Genomic DNA, 27974 nt, shown 5'->3' with positions numbered 1-27974 from the left:
TAACTCTGAGGTTCTACTGTATTAAATAATTGTCCAACAGTGCCAATTAAATACCCTGTATCGCTCTTGCTCAAGCACTGAAACATGAAGAGCTGAACTGCTTCAAGTTATAGTCAAAAATATTTGTTAATATCACTGTTTGCCAATGGAATTTGTTTTTCCCATTCAAAAATTATCCCACAGGAAACAAATAATGGCTGCAGGGATCTCTCTCTAATAGTGCTCCAAACTCTTCAAAGGTAATATTGTTGTATAGTTTGCTTGCAGATAGCAAGTTGTGGTTAATAACAGCTCTGGCCAAGATACTGGAGTATCAAGATAGAGATGGAATAAAATGACACTTCATAGTTAAGAGTTTTCAATAGACTTTTGCTTGCACAGTGAGTAAGAAAAATACTTTGTTAAAATTGTATGTGTGCAGAGCATTTAACCATATCTGGTTTCCTTACAGCACTATTAGTCCTTATAGAAGAGAACTAGCACTAAGAAACTGACTCAATATAGATAACTCTTCAAAGTAGACAACCTAGAAGAAAGTCTTCAGTCTCTCCAATTCCCTTCTAAGACATCCAAGCAGAGATGGTCTTGTGGTTAAGGTACTGTACTAGATCAGAGTTCATTTTCTGACTCTGCTACAGGTTTCATGTATGACCTTAGAAAAGAGAGTTAATCTGTGCCTCATTTCTCGCCATCTGAGAAATGGGGATATTGCTACTCTCCTGCCTTTTGTCTCATTATTTTTTAGCCCTTCAGGGTAGGGACTGCTTCTTACTCTGTTTGTACATGCAGTGCCTAGCACATGGAGCTCTGAGCTTGGAGTCTCTGAGCACTACTGTAATACAAATAGGTGATAGCTATTAGCCAGAGAGGGAGAAAAGCTGCAACAGTTAAAAGCACATACTAATTAACAAGCTTTTTATTTTTATTTTTGTCAGTTTTGGACCAGACAGCATAGATTGTACCAAGTAGGTCATTGGGTTTCAAAAGATGGATACAGTTTATTTGGTAAGAGGAACATTTTCTAATTTTTTTTCTTTTTGATCTTTTTTTAATGCATTTCTTTCTTACTGTATGGCAGGAATGTCCATAAAGATAAGGCATGCGTGGCATCCGAAACCTTTCATATTCTTCATGGATTCTGAACATAAGCAATCTAATCTCAGGACTACACAAATTTGACTTGAAGGCTCTACTCTTATCAGTTAGTTTACAGAAGTTCATTTTATAAATTCTAGCCTTAACTGTATGTGACCAAAAGCTGCACTGCACTGATCAGAGAATGGATTTGGGAGGTAGGAAGCTGATGTTTTCAGATCCATGTTATGTAGCAGCAGCTAGGAAAATAAAGACTGAGATCTAGCAAGATCATAAAACAAGAGATTTGTAAAAATCTGTATGCAATAGATCAGATATAGCTAATATAGCTTTTTATATATTATGTGTATGTATATTTTATATATATGTAATGTATCTTTTCTGAGATGGAGTGATCTGAACTGCACCCAGTATTCCAGGTGTGGGTGTAATGTAAATATATAAGTGGCATTATGATATTTTCTGTCTTATTATCTATCCCTTACCAAATGGTTCCTAACATTCTGTTGGCTTTTTTGACTGCCACCGCACATTGAGCAGAGAGAGAGAACTATCCACGATGACTCCAAGAACTTTCTTGAATGGTAATAGCTAATTTAGACAACATCTTTTTGCATGTGTGATTGGAATTACATTTTCCAATGTGCATTACTTTGCATTTATCAACATTTTGAATTTCATCTGCCATTTTGTTGCCCAGTCACCCAGTTTTGTGAGATCCCTTTGTAACTCTTTGCGGTCTGCTTTGGACTTAGTTATCTTGAGTAATTTTGTATCGTCTACAGACTCTGCCACCTCACTGTTTACCCCTTTTCCCAGATCCTTTATGAATATGTTGAATAGCACTGATTGCAGTACAGATCTGTGGGGGCCCTTACTATTTACCTCTCCCCATTGCAAAAACTGACCATTTATTCCTACCCTTTGTTTTCTGTCTATAAGAGGACCTTCCCTCTTATCCCATGACTGCTTACTTTGCTTAATAGCCTTTGGTGAGGGACCTTGCCAAAGGCTTTCTGAAAGTCCAAGTACACTATATCCACTGGATCACTCTTGTCCACATGTTCATTGACCCCCCCCCCCCAAAGAATTCTAATATATTGGTGAGTTCCCTTTAGAAAAGTCCTGTTGACTCTTCCCAATATATTGTGTTCATCTATGTGTCTAATTCTATTACGGAAGTTAGGCTTACCACCTTGTAATTGCCAGGATCGCCTCTGGAGCCTTTTTTGGAAAATTGTGCGGCCTCAGGAATTTGGGAGCCATAGAGAAAGTATCTCCACAATATGAAGGCAAAAGACTTTATTCCTGCTAATTCTACCTTCTTTCACAAGAGGGGAAGAGGGTTGGCTAACACCCATGCAGGACTTGAGAAAGCTAACGAAATTAACCAGGAAGCTAAAGTTCAGGATGCTTTCACTTTCTTCCATTATGCTCTCCCTGGACTTCGGAGACTGGTTCTCTGCCCTTGATTCACAGGATGTTGATTTCCATGTGGCCACAGGAAGTATCTGAAATTAATGGTCAGACTCTCACTACCAATGCAGGGTACTCCTCTTTGGCACTTCACTGGCACAGAGAGTTTTTACCAAACGTATGTAGTGGTAGCTTCCCTTCTCCACTATTAGGGTATCCAGGTCTTTCCTTGTCTGGATGACTGGGTGGTCCGAGGCCAGTCAAAGGAGTAAGTAAAGCACAGCATTCTTCGAATCCAGTCACTGTTCATTCATCTGGTACTCAGAATAAATGCAGAAAAGTCTACTTTAGTCCAGTTCAAAAGATCAACTTGATGGGAGCAGTCCTCAGTGCTGCCACAGTGACTGCTTACTGATCTCAGGACAGGTTTCTGGCCATTGCCAATACAGTAACTCCTCTCTTAACGTTGCAGTTATGTTCCTGAAAAATGTGACTTTAAGCGAATCCAATTTCCGCATCAGAATTAATGTAAATGGGGGGATTAGGTTCTAGGGATATTTTTTTCACCAGACAAGACTATATTATATATATACATACACACCCTGTGTGTGTGTGTGTACAACCCCCTCCCCACCCTGATATAACGTGGTCCTTGGGAGCCAAAAAATCTTACATTCTTATAGGTGAGACCACGTTATATCGGGGTCGGGAGAGGAACCACTCCCCACCCCAGCTCACCTCTGCTCTGCCTCCACCTCCTCCCCTGAGTGCGCTGCTGCCGCTTCGCTTCTCCCCTCCCCCGCCCTTCCAGGCTTGCCGAGTCAATCAGCTATTTGGCGCAGGAAGCCTGGAAGGAAGGGAGAGAGGGAAGGGGGGGAGAAGCGGAGCGGCGGTGGCTCGCCCAGGGGAGGAGGTGGAGGCAGAGCGGAGGTGAGCTGGGGCGGGGGGGGGGGGGGGACCTCAGCATGTAAGGGCGGGTGCAGAGGAACCACTTGCGGGAACACGAATTCGGATATAACGAGGTAAAGCAGCCCCGCTCCCCGGGCTCTGCTTTACCACGTTATATCTGAATTCGCGTTATATCGGACCACATTATATCGGGGTAGAGGTATATATACACACAGTATAAGTTTTAAACAAACAATTTAATACAGTACATAGCTATGATGATTGTGAAGCTTGGTTGAGGTGGTGAAGTCAGAGGGTGGAAGAGGGTAGGATATTTCCCAGGGAATGCCTTACTGCTAAATGAACAGGAGTACTTGTGGCACCTTAGAGACTAACAAATTTATTAGAGCATAAGCTTTCGTGGGCTACAGCCCACTTCATCGGATGCATAGAATGGAACATATAGTAAGAGATGTGTATGTGTGTGTATATATATATATTACACACACACACACACAGATAAGTTGGAAGTTACCATACTAACTGTGAGAGGCTAATTAGTTAAGATAAGCTATTATCATCAAGAGAAAAAAAAACTTTTGTAGTGATAATCAAGATGGCCCATTTAGACAGTTGACAAGAAGGTGTGAGGATACTTAACTTAAGGAAATAGATTCAATATGTGTAATGACCCAGCCACTCAGAGTCTCTATTCAAACCCAAGTTAATGGTATCTAGATCGCATATTAATTCAAGCTCAGCAGTTTCTCCTTGGAGTCTGTTTTTGAAGCTTTTCTGTTGCAAAATTGCCACCTTAAATCTTTTACTGAGTGGCCAGAGAGGTTGAAGTGTTCTCCTACCGGCTTTTGAATGTTATGATTCCTGATGTCAGATTTGTGTCCATTTATTCTTTTGCGTAGAGACTGTCCAGTTTGGCCAATGTACATGGCAGAGGGGCATTGCTGGCACATGATGGAATTTATCACATTGGTAGATGTGCAGGTGAACGTGCCCCTGATGGCGTGGCTAATGTGATTAGGTCCTATGATGGTGTCACTTGAATAAATATGTGGACAGAGTTGGCATTGGGCTTTGTTGCAAGGATAGGTTCCTGGGTTAGTGTTTTTGTTGTGTGGTGTGTGGTTGCTGGTGAGTATTTGCTTCAGGTTGGGGGGGCTGTCTGTAAGCGAGGACTGGCCTGTCTCCCAAGATCTGTGAGAGTGAGGGATCATTTTTCGGGATAGGTTGTAAATCTTTGATGATGAGCTGGAGAGGTTTTAGTTGGGGGCTGAAGGTGACAGCTAGTGGCGTTCTGTTATTTTCTTTGTTGGGCCTGTCCTGTAGTAGGTGGCTTCTGGGTACTCTTCTGGCTCTGTCAATCTATTTTTTCACTTCAGCAGGTGGGTATTGTAGTTTTAAGAATGCTTGACAAAGATCTTGTAGATGTTTGTCTCTGTCAGAGGGATTGGAGCAAATGTGGTTGTATCTTAGAGCTTGGCTGTAGACAATTGATCTTGTGGTGTGTCCTGGATGGAAGCTGGAGGCATGTAGGTAAGTTTGTTAGTCTCTAAGGTGCCACAAGTACTCCTTTTCTTTCTGGAGGCATGTAGGTAAGTATAGCGGTCAGTAGGTTTCTAGGCACAGTAGTGTCCAGGAAATGGACCGCTTGTGTGGATTGGTCTAGGCTGAGGTTGATGGTGGGATGGAAATTGTTGAAATCATGGTGGAATTCCTCAAGGGCTTCTTTTCCAGATGATGAAGATGTCACCAATGTAGCACAAGTAGAGTTGCGGCGTTAGGGGACAAGAGCTAAGGAAGCGTTGTTCTAAGCCAGCCATAAAAATGTTGGCATACTGTGGGACCATGTGGGTACCCATAGAAGTGCCGCTGACTTGAAGGTATATATTGTCCCCAAATGTGAAATAGTTATGGGTGAGGACAAAGTCACAAAGTTCAGCCACCAGGTTTGCCGTGATATTATTGGGGATACTGTTCCTGATGGCTTGTAGTCCATCTTTGTGTGGAATGTTGGTGTAGAGGGCTTCTACGCCCATAGTGGCCAGGAGGGTATTTTCTGGAAGATCACCAATGGATTATAGTTTCCTCAGGAAGTCAGTGGTGTTTCGAAGATAGCTGGGACTGCTGGTAGTGTCGGGCCTGAGGAGGGAGTCTACATAGCCAGACAATCCTGCTGTCAGGGTGCCAATGCCTGAGATGATGGGGCGCCCAGGATTTCCAGGTTTATGGATCTTGGGTAGCAGATAGAATACCCCTGGTGAGGGTTCTAGGCATGTGTCTGCACAGATCTGTTCCTGTGCTTTTTCAGGGAGTTTCTTGAGCAGATGGTGTAGTTTCTTTTGGTAACCTTCAGTGGGATCAGAGGGTAATGGCTTGTAGAATGTGGAGTTAGAGAGCTGCCTAGCAGCCTCTTGTTCATATTCCAACTTATTCATGATGATGACTGCACCCCCTTTGTCAGCCTTTTTGATTATGGTGTCAGAGTTGTTTCTGAGGCTGTGGATGGCCTGGTGTTCAGCGTGGCTGAGGTTATGGGGCAAGTGATGCTGCTTTTCCACAATTTCAGCCCGTGCACGTCGACGGAAGCATGATGAACTAGCACTTGGCTGAGCCCTCAAGGGTTAACACATTGTTGTTAATGTAGCCTCACACGCCACAAGGCAGCACAAATGGAGGGAGGGGAGACAGCATGGCAGACAGAAACAGAGACACACACTGTGTGAGAGAGAGAGAGATGTGCATTGCCCCTTTAAGTACACTGACTCCACTCTAAGTACATTGCCTTTTTAAGTAGATCAGCAAGTTGAGACAGCAGCTGCTGCTGCTGCCAGGAAGCTCCCTCCATCCTGAGCCCTGTCGTGTGTCCCTCGCACCATGGAGATGGGGTAAGTGGGGTGCAGGATCAGGGGGGAGGGGGACACCCTGACATTAGCCCCACTCTCCCCCCCACACAGCAAGCAGGAGGCTCCCGGGAATAGCTCCAAGGCCGAGGGCAGGAGGGACAGCACATAGCAGTGGGGGGTGGGACAGCTGAACTGGCAGTTGATAGCCTGCTGGGCAGCTACTGCACAGGGAATTTAGGGGAGAGGGGAGCTGATGGGGGGCTGTTGGTCCACCCTGGTTCCAGGTTCCAAGCCCCCACCAGTTAGCTGCAACGGGCTGCTCTTCCTGCAAGCAGTGGACAAAGCAGGTGGCTGCCAAACAGTGTTATAAGGGAGCATTGCACAACTTTAAACAAGCATGTTCCCTAATTGATCAGCAACATAACAACAAAACAACATTAACTGGGACGACTTTAAGTGAGGAGTTACTGTCGTGAAGACCCTCGCCTTGAGGTGGGTAATTAGTTAAAGTGACCCATAACTACATGCAAGGCTACAGAAAGTTAAAAAAAATCGGCATGTTTTATCTTGAGAAAAGAAGACTGAGGGGGGACAATCTTCACATACGTTAAGGGCAGTTATAAAGAGGGCTGTAATCAGTTGTTCACTATGTCCACTGAAGGTAGGACAACAAATAATGGGTTTAATATTCAGCAAGGAAGATTTAGGTAAGATATTAGGAAAAACTTTCTAACTATAAAGGTACTTAAGCTCTGGAGCAGGCTTCCAAAGGAGGCTGTGGAATCCTCATCATTGGAGGTTTTTAAGAACAGGTTGGACAAAAACCTCTCAGGGATTGTCTATGTCGACTTTGTCCTGCCTCAGTGTAGAAAGCTGGACTTGATGGCTTCTTGAGGTCCCTTCCAGCCCTATATGTCTATAATTCTATGAAGACTCTACAGATTGGGATGTAGAATGTGTCCCTGATTCTGGGACAATAATCCCTTGATCAATGGCCTGGTTATTGGAGGTTGTATCAAGAGGTCTTGGAGATCTGTATACCAACACAATCTTGGCCAAGCTGGGACTATCAGTATTAATGTTGCCTGGTCCTGTTTTAGCTTTCTGATCAACCTTGGGATCAAGAGAGTTGGAGTAAAGGTATAGAGAAGACCCTCTGACCAAAAAGATGTATGATAGGTGTACCCCATTTCTGAAATAGGAGGTTCAGTATTTCGGTCTTCAAAGAGCACTCGTGGTGGCATTCGTGATAAGAATCATTGTTGTTGATTCTGGATTGCAGAAGAGAACTCAGGCACAGACATTATCTGGGTCCACCCACCAATCCAGGGAGGAAAGCACTCATTGAGGTTCACAAATCAGCATGTCCAGAGAGTGCCTGCTTGGATGTTACAGAGTGGAACCAGACCTGCAAGCACCTGAGGTAAAGGCTGCCATGTGGGCTCACATACATTCATGAAGCCACATAACCTAGAAGTCATAGGCAGGAATGGACCTTTGTCCTGGGTTCATTTTGAAGCTCTCGCAAATACAGTATTTTATTTGTGATCCACTATGACCCTGTGACAGGGCAACGACTCACCGGTGTGGCGCCTCCTGTCGGTCATCCAGGGAATTAGCTCTTTCCAGTCCGGAGCGCCCTCTTCAGGCAGGTGTCTCACCTGCCATTGGCCCCCCGTGTCCCTCCTGGACCCCAATGCCCTTCTAGATCAGGGTTCTACCTGTAACCCCGAATCTGGGTCTCCCCTCCCCGGGGAACCCCCAACCCCCTACCCCTCTGTTAGGGACACTGGGACATGGCCACTAGGTAACTCGAGGGAATGGAAGACCACGAGTGTCGATGAAGCCCCCTCGCACTAGGCCCAAGTGTCCTTGGCCCCCCCTCCCGCCTGGAGGCACTCGCAGCAGCTCTGCGTACTAGGCCCAAGTGTCCTTGGCTCCCCCCGCCTGGAGGCACACACAGCAGTTATGTGGATCTGCAACAATATGTTGCAGAGTCAGACTGCCTGAAACTAAGCAAGGCCTCACAGGGCAGATATGGAAGAACAATGCTGAATAAAACAGCTTTATGTATAGTTTAACAAATGATACAGAGAACCAGGGAACTAGCTGGGAACTGGATTGGCTGGCTATATGGATACTTAGGGCAGCTTGCTATTGGATAAGTATGCTGGGAAAAAGGATGTATAAAAGCCTGTGTAACTTCCTGCTCTGTGTGCAGGATTTGAGATTTTATTCTCCCTGTACCTTTTTGCAGCTGCAAATAAACTTTTCTGCTTCTCCACCCCGTTGTGATTACTGGAGCCCGTGTAGCACACCGGGTAGCGAACCAACTCCAGCTGTTGTTTAGCCTCTCGGCACTGGGTGCCGGCAACACCTCCCTTGCCTCAGTGGCTACCGTCAGTCATCATCTAGCCCCCGCTCCCTGGGGCAGACTGCAGTCTGTACCAGTCATCATTGGCAAGGGCGGGGTCAGACCAGCTGCCTCTGTCTAGGTCTGGGCTGCTCCTCTGCAGTCTTAGTACCCTTTCGGGGCCTTTGCCTCGGCCTGCAGCCTGGGGCTCTGCTAGGCTGGAGCTCCCCAGCTCCCTCTGCCCTTCCCCAGCACTGCTCTGCCCTAGGTACCCTCCTCAGCTTCCCAGGCAGCCAGGTCCTCCTCTCTCCATGTAGCTAGAGAGAGTGTCTGTCTCAGCTCCTGGCTAACAGCCCTCTAAAAGGGCCACCTGTGGCCTGACTGGGGCACGGCCCCACCAGTGGCTACTTCCCCCAATCAGCCTAGCTTTCCTCTGGCTATAGCCCTCTCTTAGGGCTGTTTCAAGCCCTTTGAGGCATGATGGGGTGACCATCCTGCCACAGACCCCTAGATCGTTTTCAGCAGTACTACCACCTGGCCAGTTATTCTCCATTTTGTAGTTGTGCATTTGTTTTTTCCTTCCTAAGTGAAGTACTTTGCACTTATCTTTATGGAATTTCATCTTGTTGATTTCAGACCAATTCTCCAGTTTGTCACAGTCGTTTTCAATTATAATCCTCTCCTCCCAGCTTGGTGCCATCTGCAAATTTTATAAATGTGTGCTCCATTCCATTGTCTTGATCATTGAATAGTACCAGACCCAGGACCCTACTACAGTGGCTCTCAACCAGGAGTATGCATGCCCCCAGGGGTAAGTAGAGGTCTTCCAGGAGATACATCAACACATCCAGATATTTACCTAGTTTTACAACAGGCTACAAAAAAAGTACTAGTCATCAGACAGTGACTTGTTTATACTGCTCTACATACTATACACTGAAATGTAAGTACAATATTTATATTTATATTCCAATTGATTTATTTTATTATATGATTATATGATAAAAATGAGAAAGTACGCAATTTTTCAGTAATAGTGTGTTGTGACTCTTCTGTATTTTTACGTCTGATTTTGTAAGCAAGTAGTTTTTTAAGTAAGGTGAAACTTGGGGCTACACAAGACAAATCAGACTCCCGAAAGGGGTACAGTAGTCTGGAAAGGCTTCGCGCCACTGCCCTACTAGATATGCTCTTCAAGTCTCACAGCGAACCATTGGTAACTTTGAGTGTAGTCTTTCACCCAGTTGTGCACCCACCTTATAGTAATTTCATCTAGACTGCTTTTTCCTCATTTGCTTGTGGGAATGTTATGTGTAGCTGTGTCAAAAGCTTAGCTAAAATCAAGATATATCCCATCGATAGCTCCCCCCATCCACTAGGCCAGAGACACAGTCAAAGAAGGAAATTAGGTTGGTCTGGCATGATTTGTTCTTGACAAACCTGTGCTGGCTAGTCCTTATAACCCTATTATCCTCTGGGTGCTTACAAAGTGATTGTTTAATAATTAGTTCAGTATCTTTCCAGGTATCAAAGTTAGACTGACTGGTCTATAATTCCCCAGCTCTTCTTTGTTCCCCTTTTTGAAGATAGGTACATAGTCTTCCCTTCTTCAGTCCTCTGGGACCTCACCCATCCTCCATGAGTTCTCAAGGATGATTGGTAGCACTTCTGAGATTGCTTCAGCTAGTTCTTTAAGCACTCTAGGATGACTTTCATCAGGCCCTGCCCATTTGAGTACATCTAACTTGTATTTTTATTATATAAATATATATATATAATTATATAAATATATAAAATATAATATATAAATATTTTTAACCTCTTCTTTCCCTACTTTGCCTTGCAGCCATTCCCCCTTGTTGTTAATATTAATTGTGTTGAGTATCTGGTCACCATTAATCTTTTTAGTGAAGACTGAAGCAAAATAGGCATTAAACACCTCTCCTACGTTATTAGCTTTCCTCTGCTAAGTAGCGGACCTATACTTTCCTTCGTCTTTCTTTTGCTCCTAATATATTTATAAAAGCTCTTCCTATTGCCTTTTATATCCCTTGCTAGGTGTTATTCATTTTGTGCTATAGCCTTTCTGATTTTGTCCCTACATGCTTTGTTATTCCTTTGTACTCCTCCTTAGAAGTTTGCGCATTTCCACTTTTTGTAGGATTCCTTTTTGATTTTCAGTTCATTAAAGAGCTCCTGATGGAGCCATATTTGCCTCTTATTATCTTTCTTGTCTTTTTCTTCTCATCAGGATAGTTTGCAGTTGTGCCTTTTAACATTGTCTCCTTGAGAAACTGCCAGCTCTCCTGAACAACTTTTCCCATGGGACCATACCCACCAGTTCTTCGAATTTGTTAAAGTCTGCTTTTCTGATGTCCATTGTCCTTATTCTGCTGCTCTCACTCCTTCCTTTACTTAGAATAGTGCAATCTATCGTTCCATGATCACTTTTACTCAAATTGCCTTCCACCTTCAGAGTCGCTACTAATTCCTCCCTATTGGTCAGAATCAAGTCTAAAACGTCTGTTCTGTTGGTTTCTTCTTCCTTTTTCAGAAATAAAAAGTTGTCCCCAATACATTTCAAGAACTTCTTGGAAATTTCATGTTTTGCCATATTACTTTCCCAACAGATGTCTGGGTAGTTAAAGTTCCCCATTACTATCTGGTCTTGTGGTTAAGGTATTTGTTTGTTCTAGAACTGACTCATCCAACTCCTCTTCCTGACTTTGTGGTTTATAGTAGACTCCTACCCAGATGTCCCCATATATTTTAACCCCTTTTATCTTTACCCAGAGACTTTCAACTGGTCTGCCTCTCAACTCCTTCTGGACCTCAGAACAAGTGTATCTATTCTTGATGTATAATGCAACAACTCCTCCTTTTCTATTTTGCCTGGCCTTCCTGAACAAACTATGCCCCTCTATACCAATATTCCAGTCACGAGACTTATCCCATGAAGTCTCTGTGACACCAGTTAACTCATAATTTAGCTTATGTACTCATACATTCAGTTCTTCCCATTTATTCCACATACTCCTTGCATTTACGTATCAACATCTAAGATATTAAGCAGATTCTCGCACTGATTTCCCTCGTGTTCCTCCTATGACCCTACTGTAATTTGCCATGTCCCCTCCCCGACATGTAGCCTTCTGTTAAGGTCACCCTTTTTTTTTTATGGTTACCTGGGGGCTTTTGTCACCTGCCCCTTTGAACCTAGTATAAAGCTCTCCTCACTAGATTGGCAAGTCAGTGAGCAAAGATGCACTTCCCTTTCTTGGTCAGGTAGACTCAGGGCTGGCCTTACCATGAGGCAAACTGAGGCGGCCACCTCAGTTGCCAGACTGTGGCGGGGGGGGGGGGGGGGGGGGGGGGCACCACCACTGGGACCCAGAGTGTAGAAAATTGTGTCTGCTGCTGGTGCATATGTATTCTCTCTGCTCTAGATGCACAGAGATGGTGGAGTGCTGTGCTGGAGGAAGGAGGGCACAAGAGACATAACAGGCAGGAGAAAAGCAGGCAGGAGAAAAGGTGAGAGGGAATAGCAGAAAGCAGCAAGAGCTGCAGGGAGAGAGAGGAGGAGGAGCATCTTATGTACCTCTCTAGCACCCCCAGGAGCCTGGACTGATTAACACCAGCTTCTCAGGGAGCTTCCTGTTTCCTGCTGCTTCCCTGGACCCACTTGAGGAGAACAGGCAGTCCACTGAAGTAGTAGGAGCCAGTTAGGCCCTTAAGATGCTGATATCTTCCCTCACTCAGGCCCTGCTACCAGCCTGCTCATTTGTCCCTTTCAACTGAGTGGTGAGAGTCACTAAAGCTGGCACAGAACAGCAGTCATGAGTGAAAGAAGAAAACACCCTTCGGGGCAGCATTCAGAAAAAGAAAGAAAGCAAAGGAAGCTTTTCTATCTAAGCAGGAAGGAGCTCTCCTGAGATACACAGACACCAATGTTCACGGTGAGCCTTCCGGCCCCAGTGAGGATGTGAGTGGTGAGGAGATGTCTGATCTTCCAGTTAGCCAGAGTGCAGGTGACCTGGCAGCTACTGCAGCATCCATATCTCCATCTCAAATGGATGTAACCATGCACATTCCTGAAGAAAACTGTAGATCAGAGAAGCGAGTGGTGGAGGCACAAGAAACAGCTGCTGCTGAGTTTAGTTCCTTAAGTCTAGATGATCCAGGACTGTGGACCCACTTGAGCAGTAGCCCGAGGGACTTCCTTGTACTGCATGGGCCACAGCAAGTGAAAAACTTCATGTTCCCCAAAGACAATGAAAATAGAAGTTTCCATACAACACATTACTGGCGTGAAATCCCCAGTGGTGACAAAGTGGAGAAGCCATGGCTTATGTACTCAAAAACCCAGAATGCTGCATACTGTTTTTGTTGCAAACTCTTCCAGTCTAATGTTCCAGCCACATAGGGTTCTACAGGAACAAAGGACTGGAAAAATCTGGCTAGAAATCTGGCATGCCATGAGACAGCAGCAAATCACGAGAGAGCATTCCATAGGTGGAAAGAGCTTGAGATGAGACTAAGGTTAAAGGCTACCACAGACAATCAGCATCAAGGGAAGATTGCATCAGAGCCTCATTACTGGCAAAATGTTCTGAAAAAGGCTTGTTGCCATGGTGAGAATGCCTGCTACCCCAAACCTAGCACTGCGTGGCACTTCAGATCAGCTGTATGTGCCAAACAATGGAAACTTCCTTAAAATTGTGGAGCTGATGGCTGAGTTTGATACTGTACTCCAGGAGCATCTAAGAAGAGTCACCACCCAAGAAATGTACACACACCACTACCTTGAAAAAACAATTCAAAATCAGATCATACAGTTACTGGCAACAAAAGTCAAACAGAAGAGTGTGGCAGATCTGAAGTCAGCAAGATATTACTCTGTTATTCTGGACTGCACACCTGACATCTGCCATATGGAACAAATGACTTTAATGGTGCGTTTTGTAACCACAACAGAACCCAGTGAAAATGTCCCTATAATGGTGACTGTCAGAGAGCATTTTCTAGAATTTATTGACATTGATGATACTACAGAAGCTGGTATGACAAATGTGCTTCTTAAAAAGCTGGAACATATGGGAATTGCGATAGCTGACCTGAGAGGTTAGGGCTACGATAACGGTGCCAACATGAGAGGAAAGAACAGAGGAGTGCAGACACGGATCCAAGAGTTAAACCCTCGAGGTTTTTTTGTCTCATGCAGTTCTCATTCACTGAACTTGATGATCAGTGATGCAGCATCAGCTTCTACTGAGGCTGCTGAATTTTTTAATGTAATTCAAAGCATCTATGTATTTTTCTCTGCATCAACTCATCAATGGCAAATTTTGAAGCAACATCTGGGAACATCCTCTCTGACACTGAAACCACTGAGTGCCACACGATGGGAAAGTTGATAAAGCCTATCAAACACCAAATTGGGAAGATAGATGATGCCATAGTTGCCATTATGGAGGATAATGCTATGACAGCAAAATAGTTTTACTTTGTGTAATGACACATCCACTCCCAGTCTTTATTCAAGCCTAAGTTAACTTAGGCTTGAATAAAGACTGGGAGTGGATGTGTCATTACACAAAGTAAAACTATTTCCCCTTGTTTATTTCCCCTCCTACTGTCCTTGTAAACTGCTGGAAATGGCCCACCTTGATTATCACTACAAAAGGTTCTCTCTTGCCCCCTTCCCCTCTCCGCCCCCCCCTCCCCCCGCCCCGCTCTCCTGCTGGTAATAGCTCACCTTTCCTGATCACTCTTGTTACAGTCTGTATGGTAACACCTATTGTTTCATGTTCTCTGTGTATATAAAATCTCCCCACTATATTTTCCACTGTATGCATCCGATGAAGTGAGCTGTAGCTCATGAAAGCTTATGCTCTAATAAATTTGTTAGTCTCTAAGGTGCCACAAGTACTCCTTTTCTTTTAGCATTTTTAGTGGCTATTACATCAGCCACGAGAGTGTCTGGGATGCAAACGCTATTGGCAGAACCTCCATTTGGTATTTTTCACAAAGATAAAATCTCTTTGAGGCCATATGCCAAATTTATGTCAAAAGTAATTTCAGACTTTCATTTGAACCACACTGTTCAGTTTGCTGCTGTTTTTGTTTGTTTGTTTTTTAGCTTCATGCTAACACAGGTGAGGAGAGTTTACACCCTTTCTATATCCATAGAACCAAACCATTTAGAGTCTCTCCTAGACCGTTTGTGGCCATCCCAGAAAAACTAAATGGGTGACCATTCTCAGTATCGAGATTATTGCATTGGATATCTTGCATAAGATCCTATTATATCTGTCAGTTCATAAATCTTCCAAATAAGATAAGGATTCAGGTAATCTTGAGAGCCCTTCTAAGCAACAGTCTGACTGTGGACATCTGAAAGACAGCCATGTGGTCATCTGTTCTCCAGTGTCATCGCTCCAACTTCATGAGTGTAGTGAGGCAGAATGGCCTCCCTCCAAACTGGAGTATGAGGGACCACTACACGTCCCTAAGTGGGAGGAGCCAAACCTGTCCTGCCCCCCTCACTGGAGGTACCGGGGCAGGACAGGAAGTAGAAAAGGAGAATCCTGGAGCTCAGTTGCTGCTGAGCCACAGGAGAGAGCGAATGTCTTTTCTAGGGAGCAGACATCTCTGCAAGAGCTTGGCCCAGACCCAGAGTGGATGGATACCTTGCCATCAGGGGAGGCAGACGAGGACCCTGAGGAGCTGCCAGAGCAACCAGTGGCCAAATACCCAGAGGAGACCGGGGATCTTTGGACCATGGGACTCTACACCCAAACTGTGGTAGGAAATAGCCCAGGGGAACCAGACTCTAGTCCGGTTCTGTAGGGTTACCATACGTCCGTATTTTCCCGGACATGTCCGGCTTTTTGGTTCTTAAATCACAGTCCTGGAGGAATTTTTAAATATCTAAAAACATCTGGGATTTTGCCATTATTATTTTTCCCCGAAGAAGAGTTGATCATTCAAGAAAGAGAGTGAATGTTGATCATTCTAGAAAGAAAATGAATGTTGATCACTTGAGAGAGTGCCCGCTTTTTCTCCCTAGCTCCCAGCACTTGTGCCGCGAAACAGCTGTTTCGCGTGGCTGGGAGGCGGGGGAAGGAGGGGGAATGCGGCGCGTTCAGGGGAGGAGGCGGGGCCGGGGTGGAGATTTGGGGAAGGGGTTGGAATGGGGGCGGGGAAGGGATGGAGTTCAGGCGGGGTCAGGGCCAGGGGGCACGAGCAAATCCCCCCCCTCCCCCCGGTGGAGTGTCCTCTTTTTTGAATGTTCAAATATGGTAACCCTAGGTTCTGCTACCAGAGTGTTAGTCAGCATGCTGCAAATGGATTCCCTGCTGACCCAGTGACAGATCACTTTGCCACTGTTAGGGCCTTGGCTGGGACATGGTGGAGTCAGGCGGGCCTGCATCCCCCTATCCCCTGCCATCTCACCCCTGGGGTAGCAACCTCCCCACCATAGGCCAGGAAGTCTGTATTGGTGCTTACCCCCTGCCTGAGCCCCTAGACTGCTTCGGTGCTCACCCCTGCAAGAGCCCTAACTGTTTGCCACCCGACTCTGCTTGGGGGCCTGGGCTTAGAGTGCTACAGCTCTGCCTTGAAACAGGCCAGAGCCCTAACTGTTTGTGCCTCTGCCTCATCCAGAGGGAGCCAGAGCCCATCTACAGACTGTTTGTAGCTGTCTGCCCAAGCCAGGTGGCTGTTGGCTAAAGACTGTTTGTGGCTCTGCCCTGCCGAGAGGGACAGAGCTCCCTGTTGGACTGCTGATTATAGGCTGTTAATTACTGTCTGCCCCAGCCAGGTGGCTGTCGGCTACAGACTGTTTGTGGCTCTGCCCTGCCCAGAGGGACAGAGCTCCCTGATAGACTGTGTCCACAATACATCCTGAAGAACAGCAGTACTGGAAAGGTAAGTAACTGTTGTTTTTGTTGGTTTGTTTCCTGAACTCTTCAGGGTAGCTATGTCAGTTATGGCACTAGGTAACACAGATATATAATTTGTATAAAATACAGAAAAAGGTATTAATTCTGTTCTGAAGGACACGTAGCAAGGCTGTGCATGCAAGACTTGCAAGAGCTCTCTCATATACACACACACAGTCACACACGTATTACGTACATATGTATCCATCCCCTTCCTTCTTCTCCTTCCCAGAACAATCAAGCATACATTCAAACCAAATTGTATACTGTTTAAAAGACAAACCATCCAAAACATACATTCAGACTAGTTTTATATTATTTTGTAGATAAATCACCCACACAAACACATTCATATCTGTTTTTCAGTATTAAGTTATGTAAAACACAAATGCGTGCACACACAGCCTAACCTAAAGGAAATCTAATGGGGTAATGGATAATACACATAAGCAGGAGACAAAATGCAAGCCTAGTTTAAAACATTCTATATAAAAGAATCTTTAACATTTTACATCTGTTTCAACAAACAATGTCCTTTTTGTTAAAGTAAAACTGTAAGGTTTCAGCATTTAAGGTATAGATGGAATGTAATTTATTAAAATGATTAAACTTGGCTTTAACAAATAAAATTAAAACAGCAATGAAGTAGTAAGGGAACCTGTATATTTAGTATTTGGGAGGCAGTAGATACAAACAAAATGTTCTTAAGACTCAATATATCTAATGTGCTTTACTGGTAAATATTTTGCATTAACAACTATTTTTTGCCCATTGAATGAATAGAAAAAAGAAATTAAAAATAATCCAACACATTTACATACACAAATGCACACAGAGTAACCCAGAGTAACTTTTAAAGGAAACATGAAAAAACAAAAAGAAAAGGAGTACTTGTGGCACCTTAGAGACGAACCAATTTATTTGAGCATAAGCTTTCGTGAGCTACAGCTCACTTCATCGGATGCATTTTTGCGAATACAGATTAACACGGCTGCTACTCTGAAACATGAAAAAACAAGACAATGCAGATTAGAGATTTGGTCTGGATTTGAGAGGAATCTTTGGTAGTTGTCTGTTTAGCATGGGTAAACAGACAGCTCTCCCAAACCTGAGGCAACATATTCCTCTGATGCCCCTTTGTTTTACCAACTGTCTACTCAGTTTCTCAGAGGGGTGAGGTGTCAGAAATCGTAAGTAAGTAACACCTACAAAGGCATCAGGAGGATTTGGCATACATACCAGAGTCAAATGGTGAGATGGGTCATTTCTGACTAAGATGAAAAGCCTTGTAATACAACAAAAATGCTTCCCTTTATATGCTTAGTGGTATTTTAGAGAAGTACGTCAAAAGCAACAACTGTTGTTTCGTAGTAACCTAAGGCATAAGTTGGCCCCTAAAAGAACAGCAGTAATTAAACACGAAACCTACAAGAATGGTAAGGTGCAAGCCAATGTCAGTATTGTATAGCTACTCCAGTCCAAAACTGCAAGCCCAGACATTTTTTTCAATGGCTAAAAGTGTCATGTGAGAATCAAAATGCATCAACATCCTTACATTTGTAGCAATAGTTTATAGAGTGGTCTGCAAAATAATTATTTTTTCCATTTTATTTATCATCCAATTGAAGAGGTCCCAGAGAATTAATTTTTCTGCAGTTTATATAAAACTTTACAGTGTATAGTGCCTTTAAAACTGTAACATCTAACACCCCCCCAAACCCCCCAAAAATTTTAATATTGTCTTAACCAAAGAGGTCTTGTGAATAAAAATTCCTGGACAATGTTTCAAAGAGCTATTATTATCCCAACTTTAAAAAAAAAGAAAAGAAAAAAGGTTAGCTTATTTTTAAAGCTTTGTCTAAATAAATCGCCCAGAATGCAAAAAACACGAATCAAGGAAAACTTCTCTAAATGCAATTTACAAAGATAGGCCAAAACTGTGTAGTAGGCTCATCATCTGAAGATTTTAAAGAACGTTTCAGATACGAGAGTGCAATATAAAACCCCTCATTTACAGAGACATTTTACAAAAAAAAATTTAACAGAGAAGCCATAGCTTTGTAGCTTCATGTAGAGAGAGAAGCTGTTGGGCCCAGCGCTGTTATCTGAAGAGGGATGAACTCCTACATCCACTCCATATACCCCTCCCCTCTTTTCCTGAGTTGTTTTTCTAAAACTGCCATCTTCTCCACATCCTACTGATGAACAGATCACTTTTAATCAAAGATCCAATGAAATAAGAAAGGACATCAAACAAGGTTTTAAAAAAGAAACTATCATAAACTTTTCAACGTTTAACGTGAAAAAACAGGGCATAGAAATAAGAGAGCTGGCCTGAATTTTAGTGGAAACTTTGACAACTGATAAACCTTAATTTTAGTGAAACAGCTTTGTGTCCATTCTTTGTGAGCTCTCATGCTTTCGCATGGCCAAGAGTTTGTCAAACAAACCCTCCACAGTTTTATGAAGCATTATTTCCCCCCATTGTTTTGCCTAACTTTCTAATAATTTTTCAGGAGGGCCTCAGAAAGAGTAAATAACTAACATTAACAAAAGCGTTAGGAGGATTACATACTTGGTGATGTTCTGTAGCAGTACCTGCAAAGCAACAACTACATTGTTTGTTTGTTTGTTTGTTTTACCATCACATGGACGGGGCCCTGAAGAATTAATTTTCCTGTTCTTGTATAACACTTTTACACACGCTGTAACCATAGATACTTTACGGTGGTCAATAATACAAGGCAATAGATGACAGACCTGACAAACTGCGGAAAACAGTGGCCCACCACCCGTATACCTAAAGTACTCCTGAGCCACAGACCTCCCTCATTTTCTTCAAATTTCCTCTTAAATCAGCCCCTCTTCCACTTCAACTATGCCTTTTAATTTTTTAAGATTAAAATTTCATCCTTGGTGTTGCATAACAGATTTATTTCGTATTTGATGTACAGAAGTTCAACCAGGAAAAGGGAACGCTTTCTCTCTTCAAGACTGCTCTGCAACTGGCATATGCATATTTCTTTGAGTTTGGCAAAGCTCAGTATATTAAAACTTTCAAGAGCTATCAGCTACTTAGATGGCTATTTCTGGGAAGGGAAGTTAGTAAAAAATGAGAATGTTTTGTTTTCTGCTCAACAAACCAATTAAGGCAAAATGAAATATGCTGTAAATCCTACTAACAGGTATTTGACAAAATTATGCACCCAGGGTGGGTAGCAGAAAGTCATTTTTGTTTGTTTTTTTGCCTGCCACCGTTCAGACTGTATGAATGCATCGAAGTCGATATTTCTCAGACAGTTGGAGGCTGATTTTACTGAAAAATGAACTTTGCTACAGTTTAAATTTGACTGCCTATATTTCAAAATGACCAATGGAGACAAAGTACATCTTACTAATGGTATTGGGGTTGTGAAACATTTTTCAGAAAGATTCAAGGTTCTTTCTATCCTATGTGCTTTGATATTATTATCCATGTTTTAAGAGAAGGCATATGTCGCTTGCTGTTTTCAGCATGCTCTATCCTCCTTCACCTATTTTCTGCCCTCTTGAAAGATGCAATGATCTCTTCACCCGCAATCTTGTTCAGTCACCGAGATGTGTAAAGTACCAGTAATGGCAGAGTGCCAACTTTGCAATACCTCTTAGTGAAGAGAGGAGAAGGCATGTGAATGGACCTGTAGCTTAAGTGACATGGAAACTGTATATGGGGCAGTATACGCATCTTGTAAGAGTCAGCATAATGAAGGCCTGATTTTATGTTTATGGTGTGTGTTTGTTACTTTTATTATTTTCTACCCATACAGTCACGTTAACACCAGTTAATATGTGAACAATAGGTCAGAATTTTGCCCACAGTGTTTTCACTGGAAGTGGTCTGTCATGTTTCTGATCTGCAAGAAGGAAGCAATGTTATTAAAATCATAGTCAGACTGGAGGCCCTTTGTTCTTCAAAGACCTATTGTTCAATTATCAGGAAGAAAGTGAGGTTTTATTTTTACAGCTTGATAACTATTTATTTTAGAAACAAGAAACACACAGGCTTGCTTTTAACCGTTTGCCTCACTAATCTGCAAGTGCTATCAGTAATGAGTTTCTGTTGACATTTCAATGTCCCCAATACCTGTGAATCATACAACATATAAAAAGATGACTGACTAAATGAGGGTTTCACGGTCATATATCTGCTGCTTACCGAAAATGGACCTTGAACACAATTTATTGCCCTGTTCTCATATCACATCTTTCATTGTGGTATAATTAAGATACTTCTCTAATAAAACATTATGGAAATAAGGTAGCCCTTTAGCTGAAGGAAATTCCACCTAGTGCGTAGGACACATGATGTTGATGTGGGTTCAAACACCAGGAATCATGTTACCAAGGAGCAAGGGGTGTTGCCAAGCAAATTACAGTTGCGCAAGTAACGGCAAAGTCCTGTCTTTGGAGAACTAAGAATGCTGCCACATGTGGAACAAGGAAAAAATGAAAACAGAATAATATAAATGTACCCTCATCCCAATCCTGTTGTTATTTAATATATTTGTATCACATCAGTACTAGGATCCTCAGGGTACATCTACACTGGAATTCTGTGAGCAGATGTGATCGCCCTGTCTCAACAAAGATATATTGGAATTGGAACAGGTTCAGAAAAGGGCAACAAAAATTATTAGGGGGATGGAATAGCTTCCATATGAAGAGAGATTAATAAGACTGGGACTTTTCAGCTTGGAAAAGAGGTGACTAAGGGGGGATATGATGGAGGTCTATAAAATCATGACTGGTGTGGAGAAAGTAAATAAGGAAGTGTTACTTACGCCTTCTCATAGCACAAGAACTCGGGGGTCAGCAAATGAAATTAATAGGCAGCAGGTTTAAAACAAACAAAAGGAAGCATTTCTTCACGCAACGCACAGTCAACCTGTAGAATTCTTTGCCAGAGGATGTTGTGAAGGCCAAGACTTTAACAGAGTTAAAAAAAAGAACTAGATAAATTCATGGCTATTAGCCAGGATGGGCAGGAATGGTGTCCCTAGCCTCTGTTTGCCAGAAGCTGGGAATGGGCAACAGGAGAAGGATCACTTGATGATTACCTGTTCTGCTCATTCCTTCTGGGGCGCCTGGCATTGGCCACTGTTGGAGGACAGAATACTGGGCTAGACAGACCTTTGGTCTGACCCTATATGGCCATTCTTATGTGCTTCTCTCTCCTGTTGCGGAGTGAAAAATTCAGAAAATAACAAGGGAAAGTGAGTGAGTGACTGTACAGGGGAAACAGTAAAACTGGCTGCAGTTAAATGTACAAAGTAAACAAACTGAAAAATCAGAAAAATGTTTTCTTTAATCTTTCACTGATAATCATCTTAGATGTTACATATAAAAATAGTAGCTGAGACATTTTCAGACTTTAATGATTTTTTTTAAGTTGATGGGTGCCTTTGACAGCTATATTTTCAATATGTACTAATGTACACTGTTGTTTCAAAATGTCTGAAAGCTGTTTGTTGGTGCCAGAGTAATTCCTGATTTTAGTCAGACCACCACTGAACTCAAAAGAAGTTTGCCTGAGTAAATGACATCTCAGAATTTTGTTGGCTGCAGCAGGAAAATCCTGGTTCTTGGGGCTAATCTGCCTCTTTGCGAACAGCAGGAAGAGCGAGAGTTCCATTTCTGCAATAACCTCCATAGTATTTGTGTTGTGATGGTCTCAGATCACACGGAACGGATGATCAGAGTAGGCCAGGACTCACATGGGTGATGACCAGGGAACCGTTAGGTGTTGCTGGAAGATACGTTGGCCATTAGTTAGTGGCACCCTTTCCTTTGAATCAGGAATGAACTATGCCCCAATGTGATGTTAGGGAGAGATGGTGTTTTTGGGTGAAAATGTACACCTATTCATAATCTGGACAGAAGAAACTGGGCCAAATTCATTCATGGTCTATCTCTGTCGACAACAATTTGGCCAGTTATCCAGTGGATAGCATTGCTTCCAATGAAGTGAGAAACATGCCATTTCACAAAGAGATGTGGGTAACATTCCTCTAATTACATCACCACAATGACATTAGACACCCTGACTATTTGTGACACAGCTAGTCCCTAACAGACTCTTTCAAACCATTCCTTTTATTGTTTTCCTTTCAGAAATTAAACTTCTGAACTCATCTTGTGAAACTAAAAATGAATTCTCAACCTGTCATCTTTGTACAGCCCCAATTTTCTGTGGCTACTGCACAAAGTAATGTCTGGCAGACTGGGTTGGTGGATTGCTGCAGTGACTGTGGAGTCTGTAAGTGGATAGTCAAATACTGTATTTTTGTTTTGGTTTGAGATGTCTTGATGTTTGGCTTAATATTATATCTCCAGTCTTTTAGTGGGTTTGACTTTAAATTGGGAGAATCCAGTTTGTCTGTTTTATATTTATTTATAGGAGTGGCTTGTAGTTGTATTTCCCATATCCACTCTGAGAGCCAGTGACTAGATGGCTACATCACCCACTCACACACAAAGCAAGGTGTTGCTAAGTGTAGAAGGCTGGAATGTCAGTGCCTGGGTAAGGTTGCTCAGTGCTTCTGTCCTGGGAGTGCCAGTGTTATCAATACTCGCAGCGCAGCCTGCTAATTCAGCAGGCCTCGATATTACTCAAAAAGAAAGACCACGGGCTTGGTTTGGGGACAAAGGCACTCGGCCAGGTTTATTGCCGTCAAGGCACAATACTAGCATCCCATAGGAGCTACAGATACACTAACACAAGTGCCCAGTGGCAAGGAGCGGCTCCATCAGCAGTGGGAATTTCTGCCGTCCCCTGCCATTTATAGACTGAGACAAACAACTGGGATAAACAACTTACATTCCAGCCTACGTGTTTCATGACCTCTGTTTGTTACTTCCCCTTGTTCCTGATATCTTGGGCAAAACATCCCTATTCATTATCTTGTACTCGATTGGGATGTATCTGTAGTAGCTGGACTATATTTATGTAAATATCTAGCGCCCAGTGCACTAGCAACAACTTTGCCAAGTTCATGTACTGGTCAGTGAACTTGTAAGCATCTGCTCCAATACATGGCCTGACTTTGGTTCACAGTCTGATTCAGGCCTCAGATCTTGCACCAGGCACCCTCTCTACTACAGCAAGTACTTGTACTCCTGCCCTAAGGCATCCAGATCTGCTGAAGGTCACAGACCAAAAAAGGAGTGTGTTTACAGCAGAATAACTAACATGGGTTAGCTATCTTGCTGTAAAATCCCAGTGGAGGCAAAGTGCTTATATAGCTTTTAGCAATGTAGCTATGCAAGTGCGACTCTATCTCCCCCACCTGTGGTTCACCTCACTTAGTTACATCATGGTAAAAACTATAATGCCTCGCCTCCACTGAGACAGCTGAAACATGTGTGTTATCCTACTGTAAACACACACTGTTTTTGGCAGTGAAGAAATGGCCTTAAGTCTATTATGGGGGGCAAGCTGCCATTCAGGTTACACAATCATATGACATCACTATTCCTTCAAAAGTCTTTCAAAGATCTTGCCCTCCTTTGCACTAGCTCTGGCCCATTGGCACATCCCTAACTTTCTCCTTCTGATTTTCTAGCCATTTCTACATCTCTCCTAAAAGTGGTGGTGAAAGGTAACTGTCTGCATGAATGAAGGGGAGAACATTGAGTGAGCCTCATTTGTTTGTCTTTATCCAGGCCTATGTGGAGCATTCTGTTTCTATTGTCTTGGATGTCAAGTAGCAAGTGACATGAATGAATGCTGCTGTTGTGGCGGAAGCGTTGCCATGAGGACTCTCTACCGGACAAGATACGGAATCCCTGTTAGTTACTATTTAATAATATTTTGTTTTGCTCATGCTCAAAGAACAGCCCTTAAAGCAACATGTCATTGCTCTAAGCAGATCAGTTGGCTACATTTTCATTAGCCAGCTTCCACCCAGTGTGATTCCTCCCCATCCGAACATGGCTGCTAGGAGTCTTCCCTTATGATTTGAGGGCACTGTGGTCTAGAAATTAGCGGAGGATTGGTCATTTGAAGACTTTGGTTCTACTTGCAACTGCCACCGACTCACTGTGTAACCTTGCACAAGTCCCTTAGCTCTTCTTTCCTTTGTTCTCCCCATCTGTAAAATAGATCATTCCTTTGGTACTGTTGTAAAGGACTTTGAGATAATTTCATGAAAAGTAGAAGTGCAATTATCCGTTATTAATTGATGCCCCTTTAAAGCAGAGATTTGCTATGTACCTGAGATAGAGAACCCCCTCTGATGAGGCATTGGTTACATTTAAATATCCATCTAAATTAAATGAATATTGGATAATTTCTAATGCAGACATTGTACATAATACTAACCTGATAATCAACCGCCATTTAGACCAAACTACTGTTCTAAATCTTGGCTCTTACTCCCTCAGCATGAATCTCTTTGCCAAGGGTTCTCCTGATGAGCTGAAAAGGTGTTGCAGAATGTAGACAGAATTCTAAATGTGTGGTTCAATCAACAAGGCGGTTGTGTATGTGTTTTTTCAAGCTACAATATTGTAGTTTCTGGAGTTAACTCCTTCTGTGCCAAAGCACAAATAAAAGAAAAGCCTAAGAAATGAAAAAACAAGATTAGATAACATATGAAAATTAAATGAATAGATCACACTGAATTGGGATGTGTTACAAACACAAGAGAGGAATAATATGAAGGGACTGAGGAAGGTTAGAACTGTGGCCATGAAATTATAAAATGAGATTCAGCCTAATGTCCCTAGGGGAAAAAAAATTGCAAACGTGTACATGTTCTGTGGGTGGAAAGACATGGAAAGGAATGTCACTGAAATGCTTCAGGGTGATACTGGTCATGAAATTACACGTATGATTACACATTCAATAGAACAGTAATAACACAAAGCCAAGGAGGTTTAGGAGAGCTATGAAGAAATATTATAAGCTAATTTAAAAAACAAACAAACCTCAGCTTCTATTTAGGCGCTTAAATGAATTGTCCAGATTTTCTAAAGGGCTCAACAGTATCTTCAAAATCTGGCCGCTTCACTTCGGAGCCTAAATATAGGAGCTAAGATCTTTTAAAAATTTGGAGCTATGTCAGAGCAGGAAGGCAAAAGTTTCTCTGTTAGAACATATTTTTCCCTGCTGGATCTTCAATACCTGAAGGATGCAGGTAGGAAGGAAATTTGGAAGGAAATTTGGAGCATGGAGGCATTGACCGTTAAGGAAAATTCAGAGTTAAATAAGTATAGTTTTTGACAGTTAATAATAGTGGGGGCTATAACTGCAAAGATCTGAAAGGAATATAGCAGTGTGTTAAAGAGTGGCGCGAGGACTAGCAAAAGGATGAAGTTAAGAAAAGGAATAGTTTGGCTGAATATCAGACAATACATCCCAGCCCTAAATGCAAATCAACTGGACACTAGACTCCCAGTTTACCGGTTGAAAAATCCCACTACTGGAAACATTTTAAAATGGAAATTGGCCAGAATCCCAGAGGTTACTCTATAAGGAACAATCCTGCACAGGTAGGGAGGTGGGCTGACTTGATCTAGTGGAGCTTCCAGTCTATTCTCAGTCTGGTTTCCATCTGCTAAAGCCTGGTTGTTATTGGGTAAACCCCACCCATTAGATAACTTCCTAATTAACTTCTTTGGTGCCTAAAGCAACCCTTTTAAGAGGTAACCTGCTACCAGCACCCAGTCTCTCTGTCTCCTACAGAAGGCAACTGGGAACATTTTTCTTTTTTTGGCTCGCTGCAGTAAAAAGCAGGGCTATGGATACCCAAGTAGGGTTTGGTATCTTCTAGTTTCTATGAATTTAGGCCAAAAAGTACTTTAGTAACAAGAAAAGGAAAGGATGTTTAAAATGTATTTTCCCCATAATGGCCCTGTCATCCCACTCAAAGGCAGCACAGAAAGCCCATATGCTAGTCTGACTTTAAGTCCAATGTGATAAAGTCAACAAAAAGTTAGATGTACTTCTTAAAGTTACAGCCTTTAATATTTTTTCTGTTTCAACAGGGATCCATCTGCTCTGATTTCTGCACTATCCTGTGGTGTCCTGTGTGTGCTCTTTGTCAAATAAAGAGAGATATTAACAGAAGGAAGGAAATGGGGATATTCTAGTAAGGTTTGTAAGTGTTTGATAAATCAAGAGGCTTCTCTGATGTAATGTTTCAATTAGTTCTAGGACAAATGGTAGTGGTGACGGAAAAGTTAGTGTAGAACCAAAATGATATGCAATCAGTGAACAGATTTCTATCCAATATAGAGCAGAGTCCTGCTCTACCCGCCCTTTCTGTATCTAAATGAAGTCTTCTTGGGCCCCAGCTGGCCATCTATAGTGTGGCTTTATCTAAGCAGCATATAAGCCTTTTACTTGACTCTGTATTAAGAGGAGCCACAGTAAGAAGTGGAGTGAGAGTTACCAAGCCAATTTAAAAGGAAATATATAATCATTTACAATGGGCAACGTGCCTGGCTGGGAATGCAAGATCACAGGCAGCAAGGACCATCTATTACTGGGGGAGAGCCTTGTTAGTACACCACAGGTGGCAGGTATTCCACACTAGGTGGCACTTGCAATTCTGTAGTGGAATTCCACACAGGAATGCAAAACAAACAGAACATGTCAAACACAAATCGGAAGAGGTGGGTGTGTGCTACAGGGGACCAACATGGCTCAACCGTTGAGTGGACTGTGGCAGGAAGCTAGTCTCCCTTCCAAGAATTAGGCAGCTAGACCTGCTTTAGCAGTGCCCTTGCATTGCAATAGGTGGGGGTGAACAGCCATTCCTTCATCTTCACTGTGTAGTCTCACATCTGTAAAAGGGATTTGTTTGCTCGGACTTAACTGACTTGTTCAGGATTAGGCTTTTGATGTATCTTTGTGGGATATTACCATGTGGCAGAACTTTACATGATTGTGATTCTTATGTTTGCACAAAGCTAAATAGTGTCGATTATGGAGAAAGTGTAGTTCCTGGGTTGCATTTTCAAAAGCACCCAGTGCTGAGCTAAATCTTTTTTCCATTAATACTCAGAGTCAAATCCTGTCCTCATACTACTCCATCTTCCTTGATTTGAGGTAGATTCATTAAAATACACAGCTATGCACTATATATAAGCAATAATGAGTCTTATATTGCTTGATTGCTTAAGTAAATTTCAAGGTAGTGTATTAACAAAACTAATGGTATTATTAATCTCAGCCAGAATGTAACTCTTTTCTCCCCTATTTTAGATGTTCCTATACTCGTTGGTTGTGAGTCCTATAATTTCCATAAGCAAGAGTCTTCTCATTTCCTGCTGTACTTACTGTTCAAGAAAGTGCTGTATGCATTTTAATTTGATTGTTGGAAAGCACTACTTATCTGAAATAAAGTAAAGTAACAACCTCAAATTTGTCTTTGT

The 27974-nt window shown here is 42.7% G+C and overlaps 1 protein-coding gene across 7 annotated transcripts; it reads left to right on the top strand.

The window, feature by feature from the left end:
* The first annotated feature begins 5 nt into the window (after positions 1–5).
* On the top strand, positions 6–27963 carry PLAC8 (placenta associated 8). 7 transcript variants are annotated; one of them, XM_037896775.2, is made up of 6 exons: positions 6661–7683; positions 9303–9424; positions 22707–22851; positions 24258–24382; positions 26583–26691; positions 27805–27963. In XM_037896775.2, exons 3-5 carry the CDS (start codon positions 22743–22745, stop codon positions 26685–26687), a joined length of 339 nt encoding a protein of 112 aa, XP_037752703.1. In that variant the 5' UTR covers positions 6661–7683; positions 9303–9424; positions 22707–22742; the 3' UTR covers positions 26688–26691; positions 27805–27963. The 7 variants fall into 7 exon arrangements, with proteins under 7 accessions (XP_037752705.1, XP_043401561.1, XP_037752704.1 ...); XM_037896773.2 differs by having other exon boundaries at positions 9250–9424; XM_037896777.2 differs by lacking the exons at positions 6661–7683; positions 9303–9424 and adding an exon at positions 6–596.
* The last annotated feature ends 11 nt before the right edge of the window (positions 27964–27974 follow it).

Source organism: Chelonia mydas, chromosome 4 (assembly GCF_015237465.2).
Source record: "Chelonia mydas isolate rCheMyd1 chromosome 4, rCheMyd1.pri.v2, whole genome shotgun sequence".
In the NCBI taxonomy this organism is placed as follows: domain Eukaryota; kingdom Metazoa; phylum Chordata; order Testudines; family Cheloniidae; genus Chelonia; species Chelonia mydas.
This window is presented reverse-complemented; position numbering and strand designations above follow the sequence as displayed.